General features: G+C 28.5%; 1 protein-coding gene across 3 annotated transcripts; it reads right to left on the bottom strand.

Annotated features, from left to right (window-relative positions):
* Positions 1–487: 487 nt before the first annotated feature.
* Positions 488–10,470, bottom strand: LOC107611633 (cyclin-A2-1). 3 transcript variants are annotated; one of them, XM_088497656.1, is made up of 13 exons: positions 10,191–10,410; positions 9,593–9,632; positions 8,799–9,130; positions 8,024–8,270; positions 7,468–7,601; positions 6,541–6,633; positions 6,315–6,448; positions 5,680–5,755; positions 5,493–5,569; positions 5,351–5,384; positions 4,976–5,125; positions 3,972–4,106; positions 488–920 (listed from the first exon to the last, which is right to left on the bottom strand). In XM_088497656.1, the coding sequence occupies exons 3-13, from the start codon at positions 9,069–9,071 to the stop codon at positions 852–854; spliced, it is 1,422 nt and encodes a 473-aa protein (XP_088353782.1). In that variant the 5' UTR covers positions 9,072–9,130; positions 9,593–9,632; positions 10,191–10,410; the 3' UTR covers positions 488–851. The 3 variants fall into 3 exon arrangements, with proteins under 3 accessions (XP_088353782.1, XP_020964009.2, XP_088353781.1); XM_021108350.2 differs by lacking the exon at positions 9,593–9,632 and having other exon boundaries at positions 10,191–10,470; XM_088497655.1 differs by lacking the exon at positions 10,191–10,410 and having other exon boundaries at positions 9,593–9,724.
* Between the last annotated feature and the right edge of the window lie 1,364 nt (positions 10,471–11,834).

The raw sequence follows: 11,834 nt of genomic DNA on the forward strand, positions 1-11,834 counted from the left end.
TAAAATTAATCACCAAGATAAAATATGCATTGAATTATAAAATATATATTAAAAATAAGTTAAATTATACATATATTTATATACAAATATGTAGTAGCTAATTTTAGTTTGCATTATTTTTCTATAAAGTATAGGTATTCCTTAATCTTCTTAGGCCAATAAAATAAACATTTTTTATTAAAAAAAAATTGCATGCTAAAGTAATAAAGTAAAGTATGTTTATTTTTAAACTTTTTAAAATACTTTTAAAAGTTTAGTTTTGATGCTTCACATGAAAATTATACTCTAAAATATATTTGAAAATTATGAATAAAATTAATTAAAACATTAAAAAAAATTTTAAAATTTTTCAAAAAATGTTTTACCTAAATAAGGACTACACCAAAATTTAAAAGTGGTATAATAGATGTCAACATGAAAATAATAATTTAAGAAACATCTTTCCTTCTATCAATTGTTGCATGTTGTAACAGACTAAAAGAAACATAATATAAACTGTGCATTTTTTTTTTACCTTTTTGACAATTTGATAATACAAACAAATGTTTCAATACAGGAAAAAATCTTGAAACAGCCACAATGGTACAACCTCCACGAAATATCTACTTTGATGTTAGTACCTCAACACATTGCTTTTAACCGTATAACATCATATAATGTAACAATTTTAATGTTACATTGAAATCTGGAATTTGCCAGAATTTTGAGACCACCTTATATGTTACAAACAGCAGTAATTAGAAATTACAAAGATCAATTGGTAACATATGTCACTCACAACTGATGATAACATCGTTGTACTGTACCAGAAATTCCGAAGTCATGCTTTTAGACTTTTGAGTTGCATTAATTTACACTTGAACTTGGAAGAGCGATTGCACAGGTTTTGGATTTGGAGACAGTGTTGCCACACAATTGAACTGTCACAAGAAGCAAAGTTCATTGTCAAGTGATGATCTCATTAACATTTTTAGAGAACATAGAAATAAATATTATAATGTCTCGTGATGTACAGGGAAAGAGAGAAGGAGAAAAAAAAAAGGATCTTATCCTAAGTTGGTTAGAGTGAGAATTGGAGTCATGTTCACTGTTGAAAAGACAGTAAATCTTGCTTTAGGTCATATGTAAGGAAAAAATGTTTAATTATTCGGTTGATCTCTATAATTTTATCAAAATTTTAATTAAGTCTTTATATATATTTTTTTAATTAAATTTCTACATTACTTTTAATTTAGTAATTAAGTTCTTTTCATGTCAAAAATATTAAAATTATTAGAATATTTCTATCAAAAAAACATATAATATTTAAAAATATATATATATAAAAACCTAATTGCAAATTAATGAAATTATAAAGACTAAAAGAGTAATTAAATCGAAGAAAAACAATGGCTAAGAATAAAAAGAAAAATTAGAAGATTTTGCAATGAGATGATCAAAAGAGAACTAAATATAAACCGTCTTAATGCAAATATAATACATGACAAAATGTAATAATGTTATTTAATTCATACAACTAATTCATAAGATTTTGTTGATATTGTTGTATGTTATTAAGTTGGGTTGAGTGGTTGACTATAATAAAGAAAAAACTACTAAAAGTGTCATGAAATTTATAAACGCCGACAAAAATACCCATAAACTAAGGAAATTAACGATGTACTCATGGAAGATGGGTTCCGTACGACAAAAGTATCCAAACTTTAATTTTTTTTGTTGATTTTTTAATAAAATTCCCAAACTACTCTACCCTCAACCTCAACTCACTTTTTCAACCTTTTATAACTCAACATGCACCTTTAAAATCCTTGCCATGGAGTCCAAAACTACTCCAACAACAAACGAAATGAACCTTTATAGTGGGAGTTTTGGATAGTAACGCAACAGAGGATTGCAACGCCAAGATTAACAAAAGAATCAATCAATACCGATAAAGAATCAGAGAAAGAATCACAAAGGAACAGTTTTTAATCGTTTAAGTTATTTTCTCCTTTTTGTTCTTAATTTGGGAGCTTTCTTTGTGTGAAGGGATGTGGTGAAAAAAATGGAAAAGAGCTCACCATACTAAATTTATCTGCCACGAACCGATAAAAGTCCTCTACCACTACTACCACCATTGATTTTGGTCTGGTCTATTCAGGAGTAGTTTTAGACTCCATGACAAAGGTTTTAAAGATGCAAGTTGGGTTATGAAAGGTTGGAAAAGTGAGTTGAGGTTGAGAGTGGGGTAGTTTGGAAATATTATTAAAAAATCAACAAAAAATTAGAATTTGGATACTTTTGTCATACAAAATCCATCTTCCATAGGTACATCGTTAATTTCCTTAGTTTATGGATACTTTTGTCATTATTTATAAATTTCATGGGTACTTTTAGTAATTTTTTTCTATATAAATAAATAATAATATTAAAAACCAACACATTTTATAATTTATAATTATCAATTAACTATTATTAATATTTTTAATGGTATAAAATTATACCTAATAATATAAAATTACACACTTTTTTTAATAATTAAATACTGACTAAATTTTAATAAAAATGTTAGTCCGACACTTTCTCATAAACAGAACCAAGTTTCGATTTCAAGGTATTCTACTATATTGAGCTAATATTGAGCTAATCACTGTATCAGCTCCTTTACTTGTCTATCGCCAACAACAAAGTATTTATACATGAATGATATTTATTATATATTTTAATTCTAAGACCCACAACAAAAAGGCATGTAACTTTATTTTCATTGTATCATCTAAGTGCTTTGTCAAAAATATATATAACCAAATTTTTATTACATCGTTAGTTCATTTTTAATTATTTTTACAATATATAATAAAAACTTAATTTTTATAATAAAGCAATCACATAATTTTAATCTCGTATTTTATAATAAAGCAATCCCATAGATTTAATTTTAATAAATTTAACTTACTTTTTTTATATAATAAGACCCAGTTTAAATAAACAACTTAATTAAGTTACTTTTGAAAAAATAGTTTAAATAATAAATGCTTATATTAAAAATAGTTTATAAATAAGTTATTTTGTGTTTAGTTTTTTAGTTCTAAAAGTACTTATTTTAAGAGAAAAGTGATAAAAAGCCTTTTATTATGAGAGAAATCATTTTTTTTAACTTCTCCTTAAACACCAAAATAACTTTTTAAAAAATTACAATTTTATTTTAAAAATTGTACTAGACATTAATACTACACATTTTCATAAGTTACAAGTTAAAAAAAGTCACTTATGAACCTATCCAAACGGGTCCTAAATAAGTAAATATATTAGAGATTATATCATCTTTTATAAAATATAAAATTTTTATTCTATTATTTGACAATTATTTATTTATTTTTTTAGTATTATATCTTTTTTTCTCTTTAACTATTTTGCCGTGATATATTAATGTGGAGGAAGAGAAATACTTCCTCCTTAGTATATAATAATAATAATTACACTAAATTGAAACTTAAACCCTTCTAATATTATAAGCATTTATATATCGATTAATTCATCAATTTATTTATTAAATAGGAATACCCAAATTAGTTCGTACAGAATATTTAGTCGAACACTTCTGTACCAGACAAATTTTAATTACGAAAATTAGCCTCAATCTTTTATTTTAATATTTTGTTAGACAGATCATTTGCATGTTAAAATTTTGCTAAACATTTTATACAAATCTTTATATAATCTTTTTTATAACTTTATATGTTATTTAATAAAAGTCCTTAAAAATTTTTAAATTCTCAAATTAGTCCATTCAGGTAGGAAGCAATATAACCTGAAAAAATTCAAAGACTAATTCAATAATTAAAATTTAACGAAAATTAAAATATCTGATAAAATATTCCTTTGAAAACTAATTTAGGATATTACTTTTTTAAGTGAAGATAGTAAACACCAAATTTTTGCACAAAAATCTTCCCAATCCCTATAATATATATAGTGTGGAAAATTCTTACCTTATGTTGTTTATACTTTTCACGTATAGCATTTAGGGAACTAGCTTTGGTGTTGAGCTGCAAATCTACAAGTGCAAGAACAACAGTTTCAAGCTCTGAAGCTTTGTAATTTGTATAGTGCTCCAGGGTTAGATTCTGCAAAATTAAAACATGGTTTTAACTAACTAATACTCTTGGAAAACTGATTAAATATAAAAATATATTAAGCTGAAACTGAATAAACAAGAATATAAAAATATATTAAGCTGAAACCGAATAAACAAGAATATAGTTTTCAACTATGAAGCACGGACACTTGGCTGAGTTGCCGTGTCCGCGTGTCAAATATATTTCGGATATGACACTCATTAATACTTGTCTGACACGTGTGTCTGCTGGGTCCAACATTGTCTTAATAAAAAATAAAAATTTCTTCTCCGTATACGCTAAGATACACCTAAATACCATCACGTATCAGTGTGTCCAGCCTTATTCTTAACATATATTCTTGAAATGAGTTTAGAAATAATATATATTATAATTTATTAAAACAAAAAATATTTTAAATACTTTATATAATTAAAAGAAAACATTAAAAACAGTTAAAAAATTATTTTATATTTAAATATCAATAAAATATCAAAATATCATTATAATTTATCTAAAAAATGTTTTATATTTTATATATATGCCAGGTCCCCGTGTCGTATAAAATTTTAAAATTCGTGTGTCTACGTATCCTGTGTCATGTTGTGTCTCATGTTCGTGTCAGTGCATCATAGGTTTCCAATAAATTAGATACCGTGAAAGTTATAAAACCTAGGTAATGTTTGATTAGAGAGGCAAAAACTACAAACGAAAAGAGACAATGAAGACAATTACACAAAAATTGTCTTTGTATCCTATTTTGTAGTGTAAAAGAAGAATTTTTTTTTATAAAATGTGAATATTAGTTAGAAAATCCTTTGAAACATTGAGGTGCATCATCTTGGATTTAAATAGTCACCAAAAAAAGGGGTTCATACCCATGGATGTTCTGATTGGTTTAAAGTCCATCTTGCAAGGAACACAGCAGATGCAGCTATAAGGGAAGGTAGAAACTGCAAGAAACTGTACTCAACAAGGGTAAGCTCTGCTAAATAATTTGCCAGGAATTCCAATTCAATGTGAGGGACCTGCGAGGAGATTGATGGTTTTGCTTTTAGAATCATGGTTTAATTTGTCTATAAGTGCTTATGATTTGATCTAATTTTCAATCGAATCCCTACTTAAAAACATTTTAACATACATTAAAAATTTATAGGAACCTAATTGAAAATTGAATTCAAACAATAGAAATTTACATCATAGTTAAAGCTAGAATCATCTTATGTTAAATTGGTGGATAACAAGTATCATACCTTGTATGAAGATTGTGCCGCTTGGATGAATCTCCTGAAAGCCAAAGAAAGATCATCATAGATCAGTACTTCACTGAAGCTTTAACTTTATGGCATTTTCCAATAAAAGGTGGATGTATATATATGTAGTAATATAATATACCTCAGAAATGTTTTGGTTGTTGGAACAGATAAATGAAAATGCAAAATGTTTAGAACTTCACTCTCCATTTTCAATACCTGTGAAAATGGCACTTATTACATTATGCTTTATAGTTTATATATACTATATACTATGTGTGGGAAAAAAAAAGGTTCAATTTCAAGCCCTACTACAAAATATGCAATACCTCTTCTTTTGTGTAAGTGTTATCTGTGATGAAGCAAAATTCCTCCACTCTAGGAGCACAAATCTCTTCATACTTTCTTAAATCCAAAAGAAGTTAAGGGAAACAGAGAAAAAAAAAAGTAAGACATGTTAGAATTTCCTAATATTATAGGAAGAATAGAAATGATATCTTATATTATCATTTAATGACTATCAACAAATTGAACCAAGAGTTACTGGAGTAAAACTAACAATGTCACAGAGAAGAGAGAGTATAATGAAAAAAGTTATATTTTGAGAAATCTGTAAAATTACCAACAAATCATAACCAGAATATTTGACTGACTGAAAAATAATTATTATTAATTCATAATGGCTATACTACTATACTAGTCATTATCAGTTTTATACTTTTATGCCATTATCATCTTAAAAGTCAGAATGACTTGGTTTCTGTTATCATTTTCAATGCCATTTTCATATTTTCATAAAGAAAAGAAGTGAAAACAATAGAATTCCATTTTCTATTTTCACTTTGTCCACCATGAAATCTTCAAAACATAAACCACTAAAAGTGAAAACAAAAACCATACAAAAATATCTATCCTTTAGAGATTAAGAAGTGCCCATTTATGAGCCTGTGGAATTCGCACTTACGATGCAATGAGCATGCAAGTAACACCAAGCAACTGGAGTCTTTGTTTCTGCATCAATTTTGCTGAGAGATACCTATCAATGAGGTTTACTGTAAGGTAAAGTGTGTCTGGAACCAAGTTATATTCCTCGGTAACCTGAAACATGATAAAGCACCCTTTAGCCAAAAAAAAAAAAAAAGGGACTTATAACAGAAATGTAGATAATGTGCCAAGGTCATAAAACTAACCTCCACAAGCCAATCAATCAAAATTCCCCTCATGGTAGGACTGATATCTTGCTGCAACTCTCCCATGTAATTCGATATTGGTCTCCTTGAGAGCTGGATATACATTTAACAAAAGTTTATTGCCAAATCTTTTTTGTAATAAACCTTAGTATCATTCTGTTTTCTTGGCATTTTTATAGTTAATTTCCCATGCTGCATAAGCATGGGTACACTATTCAAAAGGGCAGCTTGGGACACACATCCTACATCAAAGCAAGGTTTGGGAAAAGGTGGCACTAATGTCAGCCTAACCTGATAAATGCATTAGTGGCTAATCCCCTGGCTTGAGTCTTGACCTAAGAACCAACTCAATCGTTGTTCCAAGGCTTGCCTTGCTTAGATTAGGCACAAATACAAGTAGAAAGTACCAAAATTTTGCAGAAACTAGGATACTATATTATATAGCATTATAAATTAAACAGTTATAATAAACATAAGTTCAAAAATGTCTAAAAAGAGACGAGATTTGAAAAAATATAATAGAAGTTAGTCAATCAAAGTAAAATCAAATAATTTCACAGCAACATGTGATGGTTAGTCTAAGGCTAAGTTGTATTTACATCATTCCTTTATTATAATATTTAGACTAATAAGTTCCATACCAGTACCAATAACAGCAATTAAAAAATAAATTAAATAAAAAAAAAATTCTATCATGCTGCAATGTTAATATTATTATTATGTCATAAAATAAAAGAACACTCGCTGCTGTTTCAAGAAGGCTTGCTTATTTGGGACGTTATACTCTGAGAGAGCCTAACAATAATGTTATAATGCCCTCGAAGTGTGGCAGCAGAAAAGCAGAAGCAATTGAAGTTTACATCAAAACATTGTTTAGCAGAGGCTAATAGCAGTTGTCACCCGCTACATATAACTAAGATCACAAACCTCTGTGACACGAATATTATTGTATATTTCAGGTGCATAAGAACTCCAAACTTCAGGATCCTTTATCTCGGAATCAATGTCCACAATGGCCAAGCAATCTGATGCTCCTAGTTTCTCACAAATCATATCTATGTCTGCAACATCCAATCAAATGTGTGTTTAGATTAGCTTTTCTTTTCTATTCTAGGCAATCGGTATGTAGACCCTGTTACTAGAAATCCGACTAATCCAGCTGAGGAAACTCAAGACCACTGGGAAGAGGACGAGCTTTGCCTACCACTCAATCAACCATGTGTTGGTAGATTAGCTTATTTTGGATTCAAAAACAGTTTATCTTTTATAATCAACAACCTTCTGAGACAAGACAACTTTGACGGAGAGAAAGAGGGGAGGGGGGGGGGGGGATTATATCAAAACAAATTTTTTCAATACAGTGATACACCCATCAAGACTACGAAACATTAAGTGCAAGGTCCTGATAAACTATATAAACTAAGATATTATCTTTCTAGTGTATGATGCATCAATTTAGCTAGAAATGGGATCATTTCAAAACCTTTATTTGGAGAGCTCGGACCATCAGATTTCGCAGTGTCTTGCACCGAAAGCACGTTGTCTGTGATACCATGTTCTCTTATGCTATTGGACATACAATGTTCACCAGTGGTGTCATGTGATTCTACCACCCTTATTGTGGATACTTCTTTAGTTAACTTTGCTCTAACATCCCCTTGTGATGTTGAAACTTCAAATGAGACATTTGATGCCAGCTTTGTGTTTTTCTTCTTATTAACTCTTCTTGCCTACATAATGGACATTGAACCAGCATCACCATTTGAGAATAGAAAGATTAAACATACTTGAATCGATTATGAGTGAGGAAGGGCAGGACAAAGATATATGAATTAGAAGTATTTGCATTTTCAGATATTTCTTTCGATGTAATAAGACAACTGAATGTCTATATAAAACATTTACACTCACGACTGTATCAAAAAGAGATTTATAATACATTTTTATTTTACAAAATTTACATTATGAATATAATATATCTTAGTATCTTACTAATGATAATACTTATAATTATATAACTCTTATGGCCTTCATAATGAACATTCACTATGCATCACCAACTGAAACTTACAGGAACATTGAAGCCTATACTTACATAAAATCGCAACTTTGTAGAACTCAACGAATCAATTATGAGCGGGAAAATAAAGACCGATGAATCAGATATAGTTTCATTTCCATTTTTTTTTTTTCAGGAAAAAAGACTTATAAATCTAATTCTACATTTGAAGGTACAGTGAAGCCTTTTTCATGCATACCTGAAATGTTGAAGCATTACTACAGATGTTAGTTACATCATTAAGCACTTGTTTTCTCTTATCCAGGGGATCAATAACTACAGAAGTTTTGTTCTCATCAGAACCTGTTCTTGTGAAACTTCCTCTAAGTACATGTTTCTGCTCATTTTTAAATGATGGTCTTGAGTAGGGTGGTATCCCTCCAACTGATCCTAAGACCTTAGCCCTCGCTCTTGTGATTCGATGTGGACGCTCTTCGTCTTTGGCACTGGCTGCTTTATTTGCTTTGTTCATTCTTATGTGCCTAGAAGAAGAGCAACCCCAAGTGCCTTATAAGAAAATCTTGCTCATACCTGTTTTTCAATAATTAAGTTACCATAAGATAACAGCAACAGAAAATAACAGTGCCAAAGATTGTAAATAAACAAATAGAAATAAAGCCTTGTAGCAGCAAAAGGAAAATATCTCCTAATATTTCAATCATAGTTTGGTTACTAGAACATCAGTATAGGGATAGTTACATCGTTCGTTTCAACACATTCTTCGCTACTTTTTATGTACAAATTATAAGTATTCTTTTATAGAGTATTCAGTATACGTAGGCAGGTAAATAAGAGAACCAATATAACTATGATTACTCTGTCTAGTTAATGTATGAATTACAAAAATTAAGGTACCCTTCAAACATTAAGAAGCCTAATTCTTGAATAACATGCTTGTTAAGTGATAACATATCATTCATTACTCACTCACCCACCCACTCATACATCAACATCCTACCAAAACACATAGATATGCAACATTAGAGGTCATACCATTGTGCTACTCTTTTGTATTATAACCTCCTCCCTCCCGCTATGCCATCAAGTGATAAAACATCAGGACAAATTATTTTTAGTAATTGCAATATTTCTTTGATTTCTTGACTTGATTGAACCATTAAACAAGCTTTTAAAACCAATAAAAACAAAAATTGAATTGGCTCCTTGATAGCTACATCATAACCCCCACCATAGTCAAAAGTCAAAACCCAAAAGAAAAAAAAAATTGAAAATTGTAAAGTAAGGCATGGTCCCAAAGTCTTATCCTTCCTTGTTCTTCCTTTTTTCAATTTTCCTTTTTCTCCTTTGCGACTGACCAAAATTGATTTACCCAAAGCAAATCTCACGTAAAAACAAAAGCAGATTTTTCTTTCACCAAAACTTATCTAAATACAAGGTAATGCAGCTCAATCTCCAGATCTACACAAAACAATTAAAAAGGAAAAAACACTTTCCCTGAACGCTCCAAAATAAACTCTAACCCTAACATTAGATTAGACCACAAATTGAAGCTTACTGATCAATTAACTATGTATCGGACTGATAGATGCATATAGATACATGTATTATGAGATAATGCAGCTGAGCGTACCTATTTGGCAAGCTCATGCAATAACCTTCAATGGCGGATATATATATAGATAGATAGATACATGCGAGAGAACTTGAGAGTTGAGAGTGATCTATGCTGATATAAAGGTAGAGAGGAGCGTTGGTTTTGTGAGCGGGACAGAGGCACAGTTCAAAAAAACAAAAAATAATATTAAAAAATGAAAAGAAAGAAGAGAAGACAGAAGTGAAGCAAAAAAGACAATTAATGCAATTTCAACCCTCCTCTTTTTCTCCCGTTTTTGTCTATGCTTTAATGGGGTGATGCCTTTTCAATTTCATTTCTTTAATACACGTGAACCAAATTCACCGTATACACGTCAGATTATCATTATAGTAGTATTAACTTGATTAGTTTTCTTCTTTAACAAATGCTAGAAAGTTATTAAAATTTTTTATTTTTAATTATTAATTAGTTATTAATTTTTAAAAATATATGATAAAATATATTATTAAATTATTATATTAAATAAAAAATATTAAAGAATTATTAAAATTTATTATTTTTAGTCATTACTTAGTTATCAATAATTAAAAATATGGAATAAAGTATTTTAGGTTGTGTTTGTTTTTAAAGACGGGATACTGAGATAGTGATTAGTGACGTAAAGACATAGAATTATTTTTTACAGATAAAATATAGACAAAAATATTGTATCTAGAGACACTAATAAGGAACACAACTTATTTTTTTATTTTTTTATTATTCTTGTTAATTTTTTATAATTATACTTTTTATTATTATATTTTTCTTCTCAAATTTTTTAATAAAAAAATAGAATAAATTAGATTTTTATAATTTGTTATACTTTATTACCAAATAGAATATAATAATATTAAATTCTGTGTCTCTATTTTTTATATCTTATTTTTAGTGTTTTGTTTTATCTTGTTCTCATAAACAAATGCAGTCTTATTAAATTGCTAGATCAAAAATTAAAGAAATTGAATTGATCGCTAAGTGGTGATCACAGCTAATAATTTTTATGACTTCTAGTATTTTTTCACTAAAAACATTAAATTCATGACTAAATGATAATCAAAAATAATAAATTCTGATAATTTTTTAACAGTATTAATGTAATCAAATTATTATTATGTGGATATATAATTCTCCTAATTTAAAATAGAATATAGAAATAGATGGATTTTTTATTTATTATATTTATCCATTTATGTAATTTTTTATATATTTTTTTTTATTTAATGTCTATTTATAAGGTTTATTGCTGATTTTATAGACAATTTACTTATTTCATGTAAATTTTCCTTACGTATTTTTCATAAGTTATCCCAAAATTACACATATTGATAAAAAAATATATATTTATTTTATTTATATAAAAAAGTCTAGAAATAAATAGATAAGCATGAATAATTTAAATATGATTACATTTAATTTGTTATGTCTATTTATAAAATTTAGTGGTGATCACCTTCAATTTGCGGATGATACGATTCTATTTTGTCCCCCAAACATAGAGACAGTGGTAAATTATAAGAGATTGTTACGGTGTTTTGAGTTGATGTCGGGGTTGAGCATCAATTATGATAAGTCAAATCTGATACCAATAAACTGTGAGCAGGAGTGGGTTGATCAGGTGTGCGGCCTGCTGGGATGCAACCA

The sequence above is a fragment of the Arachis ipaensis genome, chromosome B8, assembly GCF_059453495.1.
Source record: "Arachis ipaensis isolate K30076 ecotype BB chromosome B8, ASM5945349v1, whole genome shotgun sequence".
NCBI classification, from domain to species: Eukaryota; Viridiplantae; Streptophyta; class Magnoliopsida; order Fabales; family Fabaceae; genus Arachis; species Arachis ipaensis.

Coding starts and splice junctions, on each gene's coding strand:
- LOC107611633 (XM_021108350.2), bottom strand. CDS start 9,071: ATGAACAAAGCAAATAAAGCAGCCAGTGCCAAAGACGAAGAGCGTCCA. Junction 5,756..6,314: donor ACTTGCATGCTCATTGCATC/GTAAGTGCGAAT, acceptor TTTGGATTTAAG/AAAGTATGAAGAGATTTGTG. Junction 921..3,971: donor AAAAGTATAAACAACATAAG/GTAAGAATTTTC, acceptor TTCTTGTGACAG/TTCAATTGTGTGGCAACACT.